General features: G+C 35.3%; 1 protein-coding gene across 38 annotated transcripts in view; it reads right to left on the bottom strand.

Annotated features, from left to right (window-relative positions):
• Nucleotides 1–23,729, bottom strand: part of PTPRD (protein tyrosine phosphatase receptor type D) — a 2,250,073-nt gene that overhangs the window by 120,568 nt on the left and 2,105,776 nt on the right. For 23 of the 38 annotated variants that reach the window (XM_044265686.1, XM_044265656.1, XM_044265661.1 and 20 more), the window contains 5 exons: nt 22,707–22,797; nt 17,334–17,543; nt 12,540–12,700; nt 6,549–6,560; nt 1,618–1,730 (listed from right to left, as the gene is read on the bottom strand). In XM_044265686.1, the coding sequence (XP_044121621.1) occupies nt 1,618–1,730; nt 6,549–6,560; nt 12,540–12,700; nt 17,334–17,543; nt 22,707–22,797 (587 nt within the window). The remainder of the gene's footprint in view (nt 1–1,617; nt 1,731–6,548; nt 6,561–12,539; nt 12,701–17,333; nt 17,544–22,706; nt 22,798–23,729) is intronic. The other 15 variants (XM_044265663.1, XM_044265665.1, XM_044265682.1 and 12 more) reach the window with 3 other exon arrangements.

Below are 23,729 nucleotides of genomic sequence, written 5' to 3'. Positions count from 1 at the left end.
TCACATAAAAGCCAGAAGGGGCAGGGCAGAGCAGCAAGGTACTGAGTAACAATCATTTTCTCCATTTCCACAACGTGCTACTCTTGTAAGAAATCCTACTGCATATCATTTCCGTGGCTTTTGGTCCTCTATACATTTGTTTGGCCAAATGGAAAAGTGTATGAACTCCTGGGTCCATTATTAAGACGTTGCCTAGAGCCTAAAGAAGTCAGTATACTACTATTTCAGAAAGTGAACTGAGAAGGTTTACTACAGAACTCAATTCATATCCAGTTGCCTTAATGGAGTAGCTAGATAGAGACTCAACAGGGAGCATCTACAAGACCACAGTGATCCTAGAGGACTGCATAGATTTGTTCAGTTATCATCAGATGTCCAAAGTCTGCATTTATCAGCCTTTTAAAAAATATATACAAGAGAGTTTTGGCTACATGAACATTTTCTTCTACTTTTATGCCGTTTGAGGTATACCTTTCCTTTTAAAAAACTGATTTTTTAAAAAATATAACCTCCTTTGAGGTAGAACATTAAAAACAACCCATATTTATGATGATGATTTGTAAAGCCACTTTGAAAATGCCAGATGCTTCTTTCAACTGAATTGTTACTAGTTACAATGATACATATACATTTAAGGGAGAAAATAAGCCAGATACAAAGCCTTGTACTCAATTCAAAGCAATTCACTGCAAATGTGTAGTTTAACACATTTGTAGTATATCCTACTATGAGTTAGGCCGTCCATTTGACACACTTGCCAACAATTTGGCCAACAATAACACAACCAAATTTTAGTCAGACTTCTTAGATCAGCTCTTTACTTTCTTAACTATTCTTAGGTATTATGGCAGTGCCACTCAGTTTTATGTTTTTAGATCTCTTTACCATTTATTATTTATCATTCATTTGGTATAAATAAAATTTCCTTGAAAGAAAGCAAAATAGAGCTAGCCTTGAATTAATAATATTGTACAAAATGCCCCTCAGCAGGAATGACAGATTTGCTCTGTTGAAGCACTTAATGTTCTTTAAGGAACAAGGATATTTTTCTTATCCTCAATCACTTTACATGTCTCCCTATAAGAGACCAAATTGGCTGGTTACATGCAGTATAGGTAATATTTGAAAAGAAACTGATTTTTGCCCCACTTTGTTTCTTTCCCTTTCACCGCCCCCCCTTTCTTCAGTGAAACATAGACGCAAATTAATAGGAAAATACAAAATAAGTCTATTTTTTCCCCATGGAATGAATGATACAACATCCATCCACCCATTCATTCACTTTATGAGAAACTGAATTCTTGCCAGGTAAGTGTCATTAAAAATAATAAACGGTGTTAAACCCCCAAAATGGTAGATATTCTTGCAAGACTATAGTTTTTCCAAAATCTAAAGGTGAATTACATGTTTTCTCTTGTCTACTCCACCTCAGATTTGCAAAGTTTACTTTCTTTCAAGACTTATGTATAGTGAATCTCAATAATATTACAGTTAAAAATCAGGATAAACAAAATCATTCTAAATAAAACAATACATTTATCTATCAAAGCAATATAAGGTGGCCAAAAAACTTCCAGTAAATACTGTATTATGGACAAGATGAGTCCTGCCTCTTACCTGGTGTTTGAAAATTAAGGCGCCTCAGTTCTACTGGGTCTGTTGGATGGTGTGAAGGGACCTCCTTACTGTTAGGTATGCTGCTCTTTCTAGAGTCAGATTCTGCCCTCTTCCTATAGGGAGAAAATAAAAATGTAAGAATAAAATAAAAAGCAATAGAAACATTTAAAAAGCAGAGAGTCTTGCAACCCCCGCTCCCTCCCAACTTTCTGTTGTAAACCATTCAACAGTCCTGCTTCGTGACCTTGCTCAGGTTGCTTTTCCTCTCTTGGACTAGACTGCTTCCTCAAGCCCAAAACTTTTATTTAAGTGAATGATCTCAAAGTCTGCTCTAGAATTAAATTCTTCATTGCTTCTGCCTTTCAGCTTTAAGGGGGGTGTTGGAGAGATAAGCTTGAGTCCTTGTTCAGCAAATCTCCTTTATCCACTGGTTCAATTTGTGAGGAAAAGGACAGAGTACATGTAATAGCCAATGCTAATAGAGTACCAATACCATGAATGTGTTTACCATAGAGAAAAACCTCTGAAACTACTGAGCCTCAAGCTGAAGAGCTAAAACCATACCCTTTCTTTCCTCTTTCCAAGATTATATGACAGACAGCTACAAAGAGGACCTGAATTGGATTTTCCCAGAAGGCAGACAAATATAGTATATTCTAAGATTCCAAGTTAGTCTAACACCTGGAAAAAGAATTAACATGATGCAAGACCAACATCCCCTTTCTCTTTCAAATTAAAAAAAAAAAATAGTGTTGACTGTTTATGGTGTTAAGCTGTGATTAATATTCCATTAATGAAAGTCAATCACAGGAAGATCAGAGAAAAACTAATTTCACCTACGGTGTCTCACTCTTCCAATGATTATTCATGGCTTAGGAACCATTAATAGTGCCTTGTTATAAGTAATTCTTTACACAATTCATTTCATCTTTGCTTTAATTACTACTAGTTTTATTAAATACCTTTGTCTAGAGTGTGATAATGTAATATTAACAAATGTCTATGCAAGAAAGATCAGGGTTTTTTTTTCCCCCATAAGATTTCTTATTTATTTTTTTCAAACCCCAAACTCAGAGTGCTACTTATTTTCTTTAAGTTTAAAACAGATTAAAAATGGAAGAAATGGAGGCCTTTTTAAGCAGTGCTTTATTCTGTATTTATTATTCAAAAACTGATTCCAGCAGTCTCTGGGCTGCAATCATAATCCTAGCATCTCACTCTTGTTCCAAACAAAGACATTCTTCTTTGGGGAAAGGGGCACAGCAGTGTTGAGGAACACTCCCTTCTCTTTCTGACATGACTGTCGCACAGCTCATTAGCGTTGCTGTGGCAATGGGATCTCATTCAGTGCCACCCAGGTCGTTCCATGGTTAGCCAGAGGGCTCCTGTTAAATAGCCTTTCTTTCCATCTCTGCTCATCTGTATAAAATAAAACTAACCAGGGGATGAAGGGAAGATTGATGCAAAGGGAAAGCACACTTGATTTGCTCAAGTGCAGTGCCTTCGGCAAAACGGCGTTGATGGAATTAATTTTCTTGGGTGAGTCCTGTTAGACACCTTCCTCTCTCACAAGCTTGAATTAACCTGTCTTGGGATTTCCTGTTTCTACCTAAAAGTGGCAGATATAGCCTGAGGACAGAATATACTGCCAAGCCATACTACCAATCCGAGGTGAGCAGTGAATCTGAGGCATGGCAAAGGTACTGGTCGTTCCAGGTGTATGGAGTGGAAAAGGAGAAGGGAAGGGAAATCAGAGCTGAGGGCTGGCAAGAAAGATATGAGAAGAAAGAGAAAGAGTGGCTTGGAAGACCATGTGAAAGAAGAACATGGTGACCAGTTTCTGAGTAGAAAATGTCCCTGTGTTAGGCTGTGGTTATTTCCCTCACAGAGATTCACTTTACCACCAAAGATACAGAATCTCAATGGGCTAATGAAAGGCCACCAACTGCCAGTCAGAGAGTCCACCTGTAATAAACATATGCTTGGTCTTCCTGCTTCAGGTAACCACAGGGGTCCTTCTTATGCTTGTTTGTTTGTTTGTTTGCTTGTTTTTCCCCATAAGAGTCGGCACAGATACATTTCTTTGCTGATGTGCCAGACCTAATGATTCTAACCTGGATTTTTTCCCACCTCAAACTGTCTCCACTGTCATTTTTGCAGGATTTTGGAACCAGATGTAGAAATTTCTGGGCAAGGAAACAAGGCCATTCCTGCAGGTATTGTGGGGCATATTCCTTATCTCCTTTTTCACTGAGGACAGGCTGAGTGATATTGAGACAAAGAGACAGAAAAGAATACTCTTTAAAGAAATTTAGTCTGTTTCCCGGTGCCAGGGAAGGTGAACGTCACATCTTGTTGCCCAGATGAATCTCAAAACCCAGAGCATGGGATTAACATTACAATTTATACTTGTGATAAAGTGTGTGTATGTGTGTGGGGGGTTCCCTGACATTTAATAACTAACTTCTTCCTCACTTTATCTATTCAAATCAACGGCCTCCAAGATCTCAGATTCCAAAAATCCTAGCCATCTCACAAAACCAGCCGTTTAAATTTTGTTTTGCTTAGTTTAGTTCTGGGGATCACAACACGGATGATTTTGGCTGCCCACACTTTTGTCACATTATTTTTAAACATAAATGTGCTAAAATGGTTGTTTTCCAACAGAAAGAACTTCTAAGAAATGCTTGCAGGATGAAGAGTTTGGTTATCATTGGGTAATAATGATAAAGAGCTTTAAAAATAGAATTTACAGCCCTAGACTTCTAAAATGGCGTATGGCGGTTTAAATCAGGCCCAACATGAATGTACATAGTCACACATTTTTCCTAAGTTTTTAGAGGTCTCATTATTCTCATTTTCACTGGGATAAAAGCAAAGATAGTGACTCCAAAATGATGTGAATTTTGCCTTGCTATTTTATTTTTTCTATTAAGATTAAAAGTCCTACTGTAAGGATATTTCCTGCAAAAAGAACTATCTACCACACGTAGGAGTTATATGGGTGAAAAGGAAATGCAAGGTCACATGACATTTCAGATATGGTGGAAACTGCTAGTAATATAAAAACGTGGTAGTTTGGGATGTGGATCACATATAAAAAAAATTCTACTCTGTGGTCTAAGGGCCTTTTTATTGTCATTTATTCTCACCTGGCTCTTATCTAGGGATGAAGTGGGAGGGAATTCACTTACTTAAAACAAAGATATTCAGACATATGGCCCAAGGCTTTTGGAAGACATTTATCAGAAATCTCTGCTATTAAATTCAAATAAGTCCATTCAAACACTTTATGACTCTGATGCTTTTAAGAATGTAACTTCGCTCTGCCACTACTGGTGTGTATCTTCTTAGGGAAGTCAAGAATAACACTTCTCAATTTCTTCGTGTACAAAAGAGAGGAAGGTGGTATGGAGATGATGTTTACATTAAATGTTGTAATTCTTTAGAAGTTGAATTGTTTTATTTATATATTTTATAAAGAATAAAGGTATTGATGAAAATTTCTAGTTCTTTCATGTATACATTAGATGTATGTATTTGTAAAGTTACCCACATATGACTTAAATAATTCTGAAGGCTAATACATAAATTAAAGTATCATTTAATTTAGAAAATTATAAACTCATTTTTAGTACCTTGAATATTCAATAAATGTTAATTAGTGGTTCTGAAAAAGAAAGAGAGCCAATTCTCTCATCTTAATGGGACCAGAAGGCAGTGATAATGTTATAAAATGTAGACAGTATTAAATGGTAAGGTAGATCTCTGAGTATATTAAGTGGGTTCAAAGTGTGCTCTGCTTTGACTAAAACAAAAACAAAAACAAAACCTACTTTGCATGTGCTATTTTAAAAAAAAGACACCCTACAGAAATACTAAGTTTTCTGTCAATGAAAGTAGCTTGCTGACCAGTGTTAAGTGATTTTAGGGACAATAATAGAGCCATGGTTCTCAAACTTTAGCATGCAATGGAATCATTTGGGAGGGCTTACTAAACTGCAGACTGTTGAACTCACACCCAGAGTTTCTGATTCATTAGGTCTGGGTAGGAAGTCCAAGAATTTCTATTTTTCTCACTTTCCCCAGTAGTGCTGATGCTTCTGCTGCTGGTCCAGGGAACAAGCATTGGGAACTACTGGTACAGTACTGGGAGGAAAACGATTGAGATGAGCACTGAGACCCTGTTGTTAGTTTTAAGTTTTATCAGAAATTCGTATCTATCAATATAAATGAGAAGGTATAGATAGATAGATAAATAGATAGATATACATTTGGATATATAGATATGTTAGAAAGTAGAAAGTTAGATTGGACCAATCATTCAATAATCACACAGATAGCTAGTCTTACCATTATTATTGTTATTATTATCATTATTATTATTATTATTGCTGCTGCTACTACTACTACTACTACTACTACTACTATTGCTGCTGATGCTATTATTAGTTGAGTTGGAAAACATGGAAAGTAATTTGGAATTATGTAAGAGTTTTCACAGAGGCACAGTCACCAATATTTGCAGGATATGAAAATGCCAGTTGTGTTCTTGTATCAGGAGGTGACCTCAGATCAAACTTAAAATATCAGTCTTGAGTAGAAACAAACAAAACAAAACAAACGTTTTATGGGACACCTCACATTTCTGTTCTGCAGACACATTAACACGTACAAATGCTCATTAAAACAAAATCCAGACTGGTTTCATTACCTTCTAAATTTGGATAATTTGTTTTTTCTTTTTATATAGATAAACTAATTTATTTCCCCCAGAATCATTTTAATACCAATCATTTTAATATTTTATAAACTGGGCTTTGTTCATCTTCTACTTTTATATCCAACTTCCACCCTCACCCCCTCAATACTTCCAAAGGCTACCAGTATCTAGTACTGAGCATTAAAGGGGTTTGTTCTCTATTCCTCACCTGTCAGGTTTACTGCTCCATTTTAATGCAGCAAAAAAAGAAAAAGAAAGGCTAAATGTTAGTTGGCCAGTGGTAACAAGAGTAACTATGACAACCAAGATTTAAGAAACACTGCTCACCAGCAGGGACACATTAACTAACACACATTGGGAAATGACAGTGTATCAAAACTTTAACGGTCTCTAATTATGAATTAAATGGAGGACATGAGGGTACATAACTAACTAAAACATTTTTTGTGCATATGTTAATGTCACATTCACTTTTATTCATCAACCTTCATAATATCGCCACAATTAATTATTTCCCAGAAAGTGTTTGATGATAGAGATATAATATGCTTTTTATAAGACATGCCATGAGGAAACTACTGATGTACTTAATGGGAATACAACATAATTCCATATAAGAAATTTGTTCATCTAAAACAAAACCTTCAATTAAGAGGTATGTTATTCCTTATAAAATATAAATATTATATAAAATATCTGCAAATTGTATTGAACTGCACAAAATATGTGCACAATGGTATAATACACTATGAGGTAATAAAGTGGCAAAAATAATTTCTCCAAACTCCTTTTGACAAGTAAGGTTATCATAAATCTTTTTTCCAATAAAAGATCAAATACATTTTCAGTTTTGGAAAAAGAAATACTCATCACTATAAATCTACAGAGCATGACCCATCTATATCGCTGGGCTAATCCTGAAAGTCTTTTATTACCAGCCACGGACATGACAGATATTTTCCTAGTCAAAGAGGTGCTGCTGTCTGTGAACACATCTAGCTCATGCTCATGTGATAATATGTGCATTGTTAAATAACTATGTTCTTTATGCAGAGAATAAAACTTTTACCTAAAAAAATTAATCTAAATAATCTCCATGGTGAGGTGAATTGCCAAATATTTGGAGCATTCTCAAATCCAAAACAGAGATACTATGTCTGCCTTAATGCCAATGAATATATACCTGAGTGGCTAAAGAATCTGGATTTAAGGTCTATCTCCTTTCAAAAATACAAAATCCACATTTAAATTGTACAGACACACACATACAAAGTGAATAATGAAAGCGATATCAAACACACTGGTTAATTCTTTGTATTCTTCATTTTAAAATGATTTACCTAGTGCCCCAGGTTTTAAAACTCATATATATATGTTTCTAAGTTGTTCATCTTTGTGTTTTTTGTTTGCTGTTGTTGTTTTGTTTTTGTTTTTAAGGAGGCTTCCTGCTCAACATAGAGCCCAACACGGGGCTTGAACTCATGAACATGAGATCGAAACTTGAGCTGAGATTAAGTTGGATGCTTTATTGACTGAGCCACCTAGGAATCAATAGCTTGCTCATTTCTAATCCAGGAGATATTTAATGAGTCAGTTGTAGGAGAATCTATTTCTTTGCATGGAAGAGAATTTCTTAGTGAATTATCAGTTTAGTATATTAAAAGGCTGAGTATTCTGGTGAACAAATGCATAGTTGGTGTGTGATTTACTCCTTCCACAGAAATGTCAGACCCACCACACACATGGGTATATATTTTGTGCAAGTATCTAAGTTTGAAGGCTTTAGGGACATATGAATTTAAATTATAGGCTGAGGGTTTTATTATAGCTCTTGCCAGTCAACATGAAGGTGGTATTGTATGATGGAGTAAACAAGCAGAGGGGAGGGAGTTTGGACTTTGTTGATACTATCCAATTGATATAAGTTTGATTACTCATTAACCCTCTGTGCCATGCAATCTACTAGGCATAAGGGATAACAGGAAATGACAGAGTCCCTGGCATACAATTTAGTGGGGGCAAGAAAGACAAGGATATGAGCAAGTCCAGTAATGTGATGGTTCTGTGACATCCATAAGCAGAAAGTGCTCTGAAGAGTATAGACGAGGGAACACCCTTAGGGGAGCCTGAACAGGTAAAGAGAACAAGGCAAGAGGGAGGCACCCAGAAAGACTTTTTAATAGGTGGCATCTTAGATTACTTCTAAAGGATGTTTCAGAGTTGGCCAGGCCAAGAAAAGAGGATGGGGAGTCAGAGGAAAGGCATTTCAGGTATGTAGAAGGATCTACTCAAAGGCCAGAAGGCAGAATCAATCAGCATTGCCCAGTGTGGTTGGGCATGGCAATATACTTCTCCGTAGCATCTCAAAATGTCCTGATCTGTATTTATTTCTTGATGACATCTTGGAAATATGCATAAAGTTGGCACACAGTGAGAAGACTAGTAAGGCACAGTCCACAGAGAGTGGTTAATGATGGAACTGGGGGAAAGCTTGAAAAACTGAAGTCTGTGTTTTCATCCCATCTATCCCATGGCTTTCATACATGAACATCTACAGGTGGACATGGGAATTATTCACTCTGTCCACAATATCTATTTAAGTTTGACTATTACTTTTTAAAGATGTTAATTTTGTTTAAATAGTGCCTTAGATCCTTCTGAACTCCTAGTCCATATTTTCTTTTCTTCCATAGTACATAATAAATACTTCTCATCCATCTTGAAATTCATTCCCATAAAGTCAGGCTAACGTTTTATTTTGAAAATATATTCTATATAAATAATTCCTGGACCATGCTAGAACTAATGACTAAAAAGCCTTACACATGGAACAAGTATACTCAGTAGATGGATATCTAAGTGTTCATTTATTTTATGGTTTCTTTTATTTTCTTTTTTGTGGGGTGGATAAATGGAGAACAACCTGGAGTCATATTTTAAAAACATATATACACTGGAAGCATAAATGTTATAACAATAATTCTATTATTTAGGTTTTTATGTTGTCAGATTAAAGAACATTATTATTAAAAGGGTTCAATTATCTAGTCTACCTACTTACTTTATAAACGAGGAAACTGAGGCCCAGAATATTAACGTGAATTTCTACCCCAATTAGTTACCTAGTCACAGAGCTAGAACTTAGGTTCCCTGATTCCCTGATCAGTGTTTTTCTAATCCTTCCTACCATCTAATCTCTATGATTCACATTTTGAAAACTTGTGTACATCATATATAGAGAATAAATTTTTAAAAATCACAGGGCAAGAGAATTCATTACACTAAAGACCTACCAAATATATTTTAATTTTCTTATGGTTCAGCAGGAATTTCAGGGTTCTTATAAAGCCTCAGTTGATGTCACTGATTATCAATGTATTATAGGCTTACAAATTACTAGATTAAAACTAAAGTCATATAAATATAATGCCAGATAAAAGAGTGTACTAGTTCCACATCAATATACTTAACAGGAATAAGTCTTAATCTCCTCACACAGATCTATAAAATATGCTTTTTTATATGAATAACCCATCCACAGCTCTAGATCTACTCCTCTGGCAAGTAGTTTAGTAAGCAGGTGTGTGTGATAAATGGTATTATCAAGATAATGTGAGTTAATAATATTTAATAACAATAATAATAATAATGATATATTCAATTCTGAGTCATTACTGATGACCTATGTATAAACTGAAAGACACCTAAAAAGAGGGATGAAGTATTTATTATATAATTAACTTTGCTCAGAATCTAAGCTATAAAAGACACTATTCATTGCCTACAGAAGATTTCCTCTTGAACTGCATCATGATAATCAAGAAGGACATTGTTGGGTCTACTTGAATTTCAAGTCAGGAATGTTCTTTACTGCTGAAGCAAGCATTTCTATTTCAGAAACGCTTCATGGGCCTTCAGATGGTTGGCTAAATATACTTAGCATTCGAGGATGTGTGCATTTCCCAACAATTGCATTAGACGATGCTTACATATGCACACACTAAAATGCAACTCTATTTTAACAGAGTCATAAAATCTTTAAATGTGATGCTTTTTTGGAAGGATTAGAAAAAATATATAACCGAGTTGAATTTTTCCTCAAGCACATGCACATCAGGCAAGGAACACTAAATTATAAATCTTTAAAAAATTATCAAGGTTATAATCTTATTTCTTCACATTTACATAACTCACAAATGCCACACGCATCTCTATAAAGTGACATGACTTAATGATAGCCAAATATAGCCAAATGAAACACAACTTAAAAAAATACAACAAGCATTTTGTTCATTTTGGAAAATCACAAAATGTCACGTGCCATGGTCTAGAAATGTAACCATCCACCATCCACAAGCACTTTCTGATCTGACTCCCACAGCAGGATTTGGCCATCTAAATATATATCACAGAAAACAAAGATAATTCTACTTTTAGTCTTTTATTTTTATATTATTTTCTGGTCATGAGTGTGGCATATAAACAGCACAGGATATCAGCTCCTGCTTGGACCCACTCAGGATTTGTTATTGTTCTGGGGCATGCGGGCACCTTGTACTTCCTGCCTTTACTCCTTACACAAGAGACACAACTCAATACACACTGATATAATATGCGGATGGGGAGATTGAAACCATCATCTAAGAGAAAGTTTGGCCTTAAATTACTTGCTTTTTCAGCCATCTTATCGTGTGGATAACTGAGTGATGACAGTGATCAGAAAAAAAAAAATAATGATGGATATTTCTTTTCCTTCTTCCTAAGTCTAAAATAGGAGAGGCAATTTAATAGGTTATGGTTATGAACTTCCTTCTTTAATTTTTCTTCTCTTTCAATCCTCTCTTTACATTGAAATAAAATGGAGCACAGCCTGTTAAGAGAAAGTTTTGTAAAGGACAAGTGTCTTAAAGGATATTTTTTTAAGTTGAGAAGTGGTTATAAAAAAAAAAAAGACTATTTCAGGAACATAAGAAGAACATGCTTAAAAAAAGAATATAGGTAGAAATAATTAATATAAACCCAGTGAAGGGAGCTAGATAAATAAGAAAAAGAGATAATGAAAACAAGATTATCAGATGAAGCATGTCAGTAAGAATCAAAACGAACACATTCTCATCTGATTTTGAAAGTCAAGTTTATGGAGTGAGGGGGCTATTGCACAGTACAGGGAAGATATCATCTTCACAGTAGCATTCTGAAAGATGACATCCTACAAAGAAAAATGGGAACATAGATTAAAGTTTCATAAAAATAAAATTTGGATTGGAAGAAAAGAAAAAAGTGATATAAAGGGAGATAATTTAGAATTTAGCCATTCTACACATTTAAGAGAATTTATTATATATGTTAATTTTTATAATTTTATATATTTAAGATCATATACTTTGTAAGTCAGAAAGGATTTAGGGAAAGAATTACTAATGTACCCTTTCCAACTGACTGGGACTAGGGGAGAAATCTAGCTTACTCTAAATAAGGCAGAAATGTAACTGATAAAGTGTGGAAGATCAGAAAACATGGTGGTACATGTGGATTATCTGCATCCTGATTGTAGTCAAAGACACTAAATTGGATCAAAACTTGGGAGTATAAAGGTCTAGGTTGTGGTTTTAGTTTTTTAAAGGAAAACGGTACCTTATATTCCTTCTTGGACAATAGAATTCACTATTGGAATAAAGATTATAGAAAGAAAAAGATTAAAAAAAATTCTCTTCACATTTTTCCTTCCTTTATCTTCAAATGTTAGCTATTTTCGATGTTTTGAGAAATAGCTACAGGAAAAAAAATCTTAGCTCATGCATTCATTAGACATGTGGAATGGGAATAGATGTGTAGGTTTGTAATAGCATTTCTAAAACCATGTTGAAATTGAGCAATTAATCATCTAAAGCTTTCAGGTGCAAGTTTGGAATTATCTGTTTATGAATGTACTCATTTCTTGCAAAGTGTCATGCAAAGTGCTCCTAATGCATAAAGTAGCTCATAAAACCAAGGCTAGGATCCATGAATGCTGGTCAAGAAAGTCTATACCACACTTGAATGGGATTTGAAACAGCACAATCTTTACATTTCATTCTAATCCAATGGAAACATTTTCCAATGATTGTGGAGACTACACAACAGTACTTCATTAATAGTAACCACATAATGACCATAGTAGGATTACCAAGACTGCAATAGAAATATTGGGCAAACCTACCTTTTATAAAGAAGGATAGCAATGACAATGCAGATGATAAAGACCACCGCAAGGACAGGACCTACAACCCAGATCAAGCCTTCTTCTTCATCTGTGATTGGCTGTGGATCCAGATCCATTGACACAACAGGGTCAGAGTAGGGACTGGTTGCATACATCTTCTGAGGAAAAACAGAGTCTGTATTACTTATAAACTAATGGTTTTCTCACATATATCTATACCATTAGAAGAAGCAAAAATTCAGAACTTAGTGGATGCGATGTTAAGTGTATGAAACAATGTCAGTGAGAAAGGAGGGGAGGGAAAAGGATGAGAGAAGAAATGGGAGAAAAGGGAGGAAGGAGGAAAAGGTAAAGAGGTCTTGCAATGTAAATTTCCTTGTACAGTGAAATATTTTCTAATAAAATCATTTTTGATGGTATAAATTACTCTGCAGACACATTTTCTTTGGGATCTATATATGACATATTAAATGGTCTTATGAAGTGTAAATGAAAACAGTTAACCATTTACAAAATGTTCAATGAGCATTTACATTGTGCCAAGGTGTTGCGTGTTATGTGAAAATCAACAGAAATATTATAGTTTCAGCCCTAACGACCTTCTCAGCCAGTTAAGGAGAACAAATTTAAAAAGTAAATATTTATAGAAAAAATGTCAGTATTTGGGGAAGGGGAAATGGAGACATGTAGGTCAAGGGGTACAAAACATCAGTTATAAGAACTTCTGAGGATCTAATGTACTGCATGGTGACTATAGTTAATAACACAGTATTATATATTCAGAAGTTGCTGAGAGTAGACGTTAAGTATTTTTCAGCACACACACACACACAAAGAGTTAACTATGTGAGCAGATGGATAGGTTGATAATCTTGATCTCGGTAACCATTCCACAATGTACATTGTACATCAAATCATCATGTTGTACACTTTAAATACATAATTATATTTGTTAACTTTCCCTAAATGAATTTGGGAAAAATATATAGTTACTTGGTGAATGAATGGACTGAGTTCTATAACATTTTTTTTTATAACATCCTATGTCTCATTTCAGGCTTAGTATAGTATTCTCTGGACTCTGTCCCCCCATATAAGGTCCTTAGACTTTCTTTCTCCAGTAGAGACCAATCCACACCTATGTGCTGCCCCACCTGTCCTGCCACTAGCTCCTCATCCCTTCTCACTCCAGCACTACCACTTGCTCTGCTTTCTCATTTGCTAAATCAAATTATCATTATTCATTCCCTTCCAGATATCTTTTCCAGATTTGCCCTAGAAGATTGAGCCTTATTTGAAACTCCTCCGCTGATTCTCCTACTTCTTTATTCAACTGGTCGCATTCTCATCTTGCCAACTGATCATGACCACCTCCGAATCTATTCTGTGTCGGAATTTGTAAGTTTTATTTTCTGCTACTCATGTTCTCCCTTCTCTGCCAAGATCATCCTTACCTTTAACTACCAGCTTCTATGCAGATTACTTCCTGATTAATGTTTCTAAAGTCAGAAACTTTGCTAAGTCCCAGACCTTCATTTCCAATTACTGCTAGAGATTCTTACATCTACCTGAAAGTTAAGAATTGCATGTACCATTTCCCAACTTCCTGGATAGACCTTCCTTTCAACTCGCTAATTTGTCTCATCCTCTCAATACCTAGGAATGAAAAACTACTGAATTTATTCTGCCAATGACCCTCAGGTCACTCTACCCTCTTCCCAGTCTCATGGGTACCACTTTTCTTCAGGACCTCATTCTTGGCCACCCAGAGCATACCAAGAGTTTCTTTTTTCCTCTACCAGTCTCTAATGCTGCTAGAGGTATTATCCTAAACTGTAGCTATAAAACCTTCAGGAGGCTCTCTGGTGATTCCTAAATAAGCCATAGACATTCTAGCATGGATTTTAAGGGCCTCTATGATTTTGTTTTAACCTTCTGTATCACACACAACATTTCCCAGCATAGTGAGCTTCTCCCTACTATTCCCTACATGCTCAATTCTCTCTCTTTAACTCTTTCACAAGTTCCACAACATTTAGCTCCTGTAATCTGACTGATCTCCAAAGCCCCACTGAAATACTGCCTCCAGGGAAGCTATCACTCCGTAACTGGAAATAATCAATCATTTCACAAAATATAGGTAAAAATAATTTTGAAAATTTCAGGTAGTCCTTTATTTCTTTTTTAATGGTATTCATCAAACTCTATTTTCCTTTTGTATGTGTGCAAACACCTTATTTCCTTTAATGAAACTATAAACTCCAGGAAAGTAGGGATTTATATACTGTTTGTGTTTGTACACTTAAATAGCTAGCACAGAGGTTTGCACTTAATGGGTTCCCAGCAAATCTTCAGCAAATAACATGTTCATCTTTTCAAATGGCTGATCTTATCATGACATGGAGAATATTCTCATTTCTCCATGAAATATGAAGTATATCTATTTTTTTCATACACATTTAAAGAATTAATTTAGGGCATAGATTCTGAATTTAAGTGCAGCAAGCTTAATGGTCAATCTGGAGGGCATATACCCTCCTAAATGTTTGTTTTCTATTCTTTTATCCCACTTTCTCCATTGTACTTAGGTAAGAGACTGACTACATTTCCAGATTTGCTAATGTGTCAAAAGATAAAAATTCAGTACATTTCCAACCTTCTCAGAAGCAGCTAAATAAAGGATATGTACAGTGTAAGGACTTGGCAAAGACACTAAATATCCAAGAAACAGGATTCTTTATATAAGCATAATTGTTTGTTTTGGTTTATGCTTTCCCCTTTCTATCTTGTAGGTCACACTCAAACTGTTTGGCAGACGAAAGTAAACAAAACTCTGTGATTTGAAATTCTTTACCAAGGGTCTTTGAGATAATCATCTTGGTCAACCAAGATACAAATCTAGGCAGAGGTTTTCCCAAAGCACACAGACTTTCATCCCAAATCAGGAAATAGAGACATGTGAAAATGAAGAGAAAACAAAACCAAACCATAAAATGATACTAGCCTCATGAAAATCAAAACTTGTTCAAAGCATGGAGGTGATAGCCTTTGGTCCTTCTAAACCAGTCCTCCGATACTCTTAAGATGAGGCAGTAATTTACTAGGGAAAACTCACATCTTTGGGGGGGGGTGATATTTTCTATGAAAATTTTCAGCCTAGCCTGGGAGTGGTTAGGTGCTTAACAATTTTTCATAAAACCTTGATGGCATCACTACCAACATTATACCAGTTGGATACAAGTCTTCTCTGTAAAGTAGGTGCTAGCCTGAAAACAGCACATAAAAAACACTGCTGAGAAAGCTGATGTAGGAAAGGAACAATTCAGATAATTTATTTTGAAAAAGTCCAAATTGCATAATTAATGAGACAGTGAAATGACATACTAAGGGATGGGGTAGACTCTTCATCACTGGTTATATATCTAAACACTAGGAACATCTGGGAGAATTCAAACCAGAGTCTCTGACAGTGATGCCATCAGCCCGCAATGTCCGCTGAGGCTTCTCTTTGCTGAATTCTCTGATCTGCCTCAATGGTCTGAATGTGCTTTCTGAAACGTCTTGGAGCTATGCAAAGAAAATTAGTTCAAATATCTAAAAGTCATTAAAAAGAAGAAAGAAAAAGATGATTTCTAACATTCTATTCCCTTGATGTTCTGACTTAAAACCTTCAACTATAAAGAGAAAGCGTATCTGTGCATTAAAATTCCAGGGAGCCTGTCACTTTGTTTTCAAATGACATTCTGTGCACAAAGGTAAACCAGGCATAAAGGCTGCCTTTGTGTTTTGATTTTCCACGGGGGAATTCCTTCAGTCATCTGAAGAGACGCCCCACTGTATATGCTAACACCTGAGGTGAAGAAATCTTTGATACATCTCAGGCTTCCTCTATCCGGGAAGTGACTGGCCCAATTGAGCTGCCACGCCTGTCAGTTTTAGGCGCCTATTAGAAAGATACAGTTAGAATATGTATATTAAATGTTAATGTGAACTTCCAAATTCACCCCCCTTCCCAGCTACAATTTCTCTTCCTCCCTCTCTCTTTCTCCCTCTCTCTCCTTTTTAACAGTACAGCAACTGAAGCATAAAACGACATAAGAGCAAGATGAATTACATAAAAGGAGACAACTCATTATTTAGAGTACCTTAAGAGTTCTCTGTTTTATTGAATTATTTTCTAACATTCTTGGCTTTTCACTGATAAAGTCATTGGTAAATTGCTATAATTAAAGAAGCTGACTGTGCTTGCCTTTTTCCTAGATAGACCTTCCTATGAATCTGGGTAGAAAATGTGGGCTCGCTGGCAGCTGCAGGAGAATAAAACACAATCACCCTCAATCAGTATTTTTGAATACCTGGAAATACACTATGTTTAATTGCAGGACTTGATAGTTCCTATTGCAATCAAATAAACTTCTCTGAGAACGTTTTTAAAGGACGACGAAGGAGATTTTGTGCAGTGATGGGTATCACCCTCTTTTCCGTATGTGTCACATTGATGGTTTCAAGAACAATATCCTAACAGTTTGACACTTCAGAAGCCATAAAGTCCACCTAAATTCCATGTCATTAGAGACATGGCCTTGTTTATTATGAAATCTCAAGCAGCTTACTCAGCAGTATTTAAAGAGTATTTGCTCCATTTAAGTTAATGATAGCTCATGAGAAATAACTAGGAGTTCATGAGAAATAATTAGGGTGAATATATCTACATATTCTCCCTAAATAGCCATATTCTGGTGAAATAAGGAATAATACCAAAGGAAAGAGATGCCAGCACAATTAACTTACAGACTCTGCGTGTTCCATCACTGCTAACACAAAGAAGACATATTCTTGACCACTTTGGAGTTGCTTGTTTGTAAATCCACCATAATGTTTGTCATCCCCCAGGGTGAACTCAGTAGGAAGAACATCAAAGTGAGCAGCAATATATGGCTTTAATTCAACTTCTCTCCCATATCGGATGCTTCTGCGTTTCCTAGATATTTCTTTAAGCAGCTTAAGGGAAAAAAGTGGGAAACAGAAAAAGAAATGTAAACAACAATAACCCAACTTAATGACTATTTAATGGGAGAAATTAATTCAGGCCTGGGAACAGCTCAAATAAAATTTGTCCACATTTCATGTACCATGTCTGCATCACTAAATCTCAGTTCTATATTTCAAATGCTTGTCTTGCTGTTAAAGTAAGGTGTTAGACTGCTCTTGCAAGGTCCAAGCTAAAACACAGGATGATTAGACCCTTCCTTCAATGGTAGTTCATATGATTGTCTACCCTAATGAAATCTTCTAAAAGGGCAAGAGTGCATTATAACCTAAATAAAAAGTCAGCTTGATTCACAAAAGCCTGCCCTGCAGGCTTTATTACTGTTACTTATCAAACAAATAGTAACCTCATTTGAAGCCATCAGTTATGATCAATTTGGGGAGAGGTTAGATGCTTTTTAGTAATGAGATCATTTATACAATACAAATTCCCTCAAATCACCAGAAATAGAATCTAATGACCAAGTTTTAATTGAAACTTATTTTAAATAGACATTGTCACTCATTTAATAATTTGTGGCTTGACTTGGTTTCTTAGCTCCTTAAATAACCTTTTTGTTTATTCCTCCCATTTATAGTCACATTATTTCTGGAGCTGATAGTTCCTTGGAGACGTTGAATTTTCTTCCCAGGTCAAAGAGGCAGGGTAGATAAACATTAAGTTTAATATTACCCTGAAGAAAACAAACATACACATGGACACAAAAACCCTTCAAGTATCTTTAAAAGAAAAAGGTAGAACTTATGTTTCAATATTCCTATTTGGCCTTCACCTTTTTCATTAGAAAGTTATATTAGTGGTATTTTATGATAAATGATTTCAAAGTAATGTTGAAGTTAGCTTTGTCTTCTTCCCTTAAATATATTGGTATTTCACAAGACGTAACCAGGGAAAGGGTTTACAGCAGTCCGTGATGCCTTTTTTCTTTTTTTTTTGAATGAAAATTGTCTTTAACTCAATAAATAAAGTTAAGGTACTAATGGGAACATTATGGTGAAATTATTTGCTACTCTTGTTATATAAGTGGAATCACAGATTAAAAACTGAAGGAGTGATATTTGCTTAGCTCCCAAAGCCAGGCTTCTGTGAGAGTCTATATACAGCAAACGTTAAATCCTTATGTTGGGAACCTGATGGCATACTACACAGGATTATAAATGCATTCAGCTGGCCAAATGCAAATCAAACATGTGAACACTCTTTGGGTTATACAGGTAATCTGTGCCCACATTGTTTTGAATTCAATTTATAATGCTCTAATATTTTCTTTATCTTTGAGTTTATTGATGCAATGAAAATTACATGAACTATAAGATGTTATTTTTAAAAAAAATCTGATACAAAATATTTAACAGTATATTGGAAAAGTCATTATGAATATTATTATTGATATGTAGTAAACAATGAGCCATTACTTTAAGGATAAATGTACTACAGATGAGCTGAACAGCTTTTTGAAGTTGGTTAATCAGAAATATTTACCATTAGTTGTTTATGTTACTATGTTCCCCTCTTCCACTTCACTGATCAAACTCTACCTTGATTTTATCCATATTTCACATGTATGCAACTGTCATAATTCATCCACATCACTGTCATCCCCACAAGTACCTTTTTGCTAAGGTTTCTTTAGAAGACTTAGAGGAAGTACCTTAGAATAAAATATTTAGATTTTTTGGTGCTCCTTAGATGTAATGCGGCCATTCCTTAAGGTCAAACCTGGAATATCAACTCTGCCCCTAAAGGTTGCTCTAATTTCTGCAGGATGCTTCCTGTGTTATATTTTACATTGGTCAAGCGTGCTCAGATGACCCAAAAGCTACCCAGTATGTTGAAGTTACAAATACAAATGACCACATCATTTAGCAGCAAGCCTTTGAAGTAAAGGCAACAAAAAGCTTATGATACAGTATAAGACCTGCCCTGAATTAAATATAACTAATATTTTATGAGTCATTCTGTCCAAAATTCAGTTTGACTATGAACGTCTGCTCTGCCCAGTCTGACCTTGACAACAGAAGTTCCAGCGCATGAATTTATTATGTGGAGATTATCTCCAGACAAACGATGAATGAGCTCAGAAGATAATATTGAGAGTAACTCTGTTTAGGAAGCCTCTTTCCATTTTTTATGGGCCTAGATGTGAAGCATACATGTGGAAATCCCCTTAGGCCACCATTATATTCGATGATATAGTTTCAATGATTTGAATTATAGGCCTTTCTAAAAAATCACTTGGTCAAATTCATTTAAGAAAGGAACACTGCTTTGTCAAAGCTGGCAGTACCAAGCTATAGATAAAATTACAACAATGCTTTTATTAGCCATGATAGGGGGAAAAATGTCTGTAGGGATCAGAAACTGGATGAGTAAGCATAAAGTGAGGCCATAGCCTAGTTTCATTTGTTCCCCTACACAATAGCTACAAAATGTATTGGAGGTAATTCCAAAAGATATATCAAGGGCTTTCGTTTTTTATCAGAAATAATTTTCATTTTCCAGTCAATGCATATCTTATTTCTTCCACCATTAATTCTACAATGTGGTCTCAATTATATTGGTAAGAAAAGTGGGAAACAACCCATCCTGACCCCAAAATTTTGAATTAATAAATGTTCTTTATCAAACTATTATACAGATTAATGCACCACAACTCATGGGATGATTAAAATGGCCCTTTGTTATGGGAATCAGCAGCACAGACCCATAGAATTTAATTGCAGGAAAGTTCAATGTCATATAGCTCTATACTTTAATCCATTAGCATTGCCGTGCATTTTGGAGGTTAAAACCTGGCTATAAAAAAGAATCAGCTTCCTATTGCTAGCAAATGGTTCTATTTCTAGGAAAAGGTTATTATTTAAAAGTATTTGACATCATTTTTGGGTTGGATCTTACTTCCTTGGTAACTCGTTTTTTGCTTTTTCTTTTTTTTTTTTAAGATTTTATTTATTTATTTGACAGACAGAGATCACAAATATGCAGAGAGGGAGGCAGAGAGAGAGAGGGAAGCAAGCTCCCTGCTGAGTAGAGAGCACCATGGGGGTTGGGGGACGACACAGGACTGAATCCCAGGACACTGAGATCATGACCTGAACCAAAGGCAGAGGCTTAACCCACTGAGCCATCCAGGCGCTCTGTTTCTTGCTTTTAACAGGAGGAAAGATTCATAGATTCTACAAGTTACCTTTACATTTAAATTCAGTAATTCATTCAAGAGCTGATTAAAATAGTAAGTAATAGCAATCTCAAAATTAACTGATTAGTCAGTTGCAAGTAAAAGCATGCCTTACTTTGAAATTTTACAAAAGGATCATCTATAAAGAGGGAACATGATATGATGAGCACTGAGGGATATACTCAACTAATAAATCACTGACTATCAAAAACTAATGATGTATTATACTTTGGCTAATTGAATTTAAATTAAAAAGGGGGGGTACCTGGGTAGCTCAGTTCGTTAAATGGCTGCCTTCAGCTCAGGTCATGATCCTGGAGTCCCAGGATCAAACCCGACTTTGGGCTCCCTGCTCAGTGGGGAGTCTGCTTCTCTTTCTGCCCTTCCTCCTACCCCTTCTCTCTCTCTCTCTCTCTCTCACTCACTCATTCTCTGTCCCTCTATTAGATAGATAAAAATCTTAAAAAAAAATTCTCAAAAGATCAGTTGACATTTCACATTCAGATGGGAGATTACTATTCCTCTAACATAGGAGTGATTTTGTTCATATTGTTCAAATGATTTTGTTCCTGCTTTATTAACAGAAAAAATTATAACATAAATTAATTGACATTATTGAAATTTTATCCCAAATTATACCCCTCCAATGCTTATGTAATCATAAAATACTGAAATAAAAACATAATTCTAACCTTGAACTCATCTCCCCTTCTGAACTCAATCAAGTTTAACTCAGATAAATGAAGTGGGTGAAGATGAACCATGTGTCTAGAGAGGGTGCCTGTCTGCCGAAAGAAGCTAACAGCCCTCATATATCAGATCACAGTCTCCGTAGTGCAGACATGGATGAAATAAACATCTCTCCCTGTACGGCAGCTAAGGAATTTCTACTTTCTCTTGCTGTGTTTGCACTAATTTAAGGTGGAGAAAATACTTGGATACAACAAGTTGGGCTATAAGATGTAGCTTAAGTTATAAATAAACTCAACAGATTAAAATCTCATATGTCCCCAAATGGGGAACTTTTAATTTGCTTTCTGAAGTGATTCAAACCAGCATCATGTTAAAATAGCAAAGTTTCTCCTGTATTTGACTGAACCACAGCCATTAACTTGCTTGGACCTTTGGGGATATGGCTTAACATTTCTGATCAGTTTTCCCATCTAAATAAAATATATAATACATAGGGCTTATTCTTCTTACTATGTATTAATTTGCAAAAAAAAAACCAAAACCAAAACCAATTTTTTTTTTGCAAAAAGAGTATTAATTAAAATGCACCTACTATTGTTGTAAGATTTCAGAAATTAAAATCATACTATTTAGTGTGTGCTCTGATTTTTGTTCTATATTTCTTTCTTGGCTCAGAATTGGGAAAGTGTTTCTTTACTTTTCTTTTTTTTTTTTTTGTCCCTGAGGTTGAATGCATATTTGATTCTGAAATACCACAAAATATAGAATAAGGCAAACATGCTAATCAGTGTAATTCTGTGAGAAACTGGTCAAGAACGCAAAGCAGGTCAGATGTTGAATTCTGGTGCAAATCGCGATTTAGCACTTGTACAGCTTCAGCTAAAACTACACTAATGAAGCAGACCTTGGAGTTCATAACAATGATGATTAAGTCTTTGCTCACAATTCACTTCAACTTCCACACCTTGCATCATGTTTTACAAGAGGCAAGGGGCAAAATATTAAAACCAGCAAAGATTAGACACGTTGTAAGATTTACTGCAGCTAAATGTCTTTTAATTAAAGCAAAAAGTTCTTTGTTGGGATCCCTAGAGGTTACCAGCTCCATAGCACTGAATCATCCAATAGCTGACCAGCCAGCCATAAGTCAGCACCTGGATTAGACTTCCTTCCATACAGAGGAAGAGTATGTTTAATAAATTAAGTAACTAATGAAAGACATAGCCAACAAACACATAGTTACCTCATCTAACTCCATCTCATCTGGACTCTCCCATGGCTTGATAAATTTCCCACGAGATTTCTTCAAAGGCACAATTATTATGTAGTAACCTCTGCACAAGAATGGACAGACAAAAATAAGGTCAGATCAAAGGAAAAAGAAAATGGATATGTCCTTAAATCTTCCACAGACCAGTGATTGAGAATGAAGGCAAATTATGGATACGGAGTGACTTGCCCATTAATGAGGAATAGCCACCTGTTTGTTCAATTTTAAAAATAACATGGGTAGACCATTATGTGTGACCTCAAAGATTTTGTATGGTTAATACCACCATGGTTGACTGCTCTTTATTAGGTATCGTAAACAGAGCAGAAACAGTTTGTTAAGACCCTGGTGCTGGGCACATACAAGTTTAATACACTGAAATCCAACATTACCAGCTACCAAACCAAGTATTTTCTGTGACATCAATTTATAAGGGTTTTTTTTTTTTTTAAAGAAACGGCATAGTAAAAATTACTCTTAGCTCAAACGAATGTCCAGATGATGACAACAATGATTTCATTTATATACTCCCCAAATACTTTTTATTTGAATAAGAAATTAAATATATAAAATTACCCATAATTTCATAACAGTTATATAATAATATAATTGTTTTCTACCCATCAAGTTGCAAACCTCAAGATAAATACTGCAGAAATTTGGAGACAACCACTATCTGAGGGCCTTCAAAATAGATCTCAAAAAATAAATGTATAAGAAGAGCAAAAGTAATTGAATACTCTCATTAAGAACAGTCAACCAAAATTTTACTAAGTATAAAGGTACCTATTCACAAGTAGATATAGGCTATTTGAAAAATGGTTTTGCAATTTCCACAAACTGCATATCCTGCTCTTGTATTCATGCTTTGTAACTCTGCCTGATCTTTGGTAGTAACTATATAAGAACTCTAAACATAGGTGTATAATGGCTACCACATCAATTGCTTCCTCTCAGGAATTATATTAAATGTATACTATATTATACTATATTAAT

This window comes from Neovison vison, chromosome 9, assembly GCF_020171115.1.
Source record: "Neovison vison isolate M4711 chromosome 9, ASM_NN_V1, whole genome shotgun sequence".
Taxonomy (NCBI): Eukaryota; Metazoa; Chordata; class Mammalia; order Carnivora; family Mustelidae; genus Neogale; species Neogale vison.
Note: the sequence above shows the minus strand (reverse complement) of the source record. Positions and strands in the feature narration are given on the sequence as shown.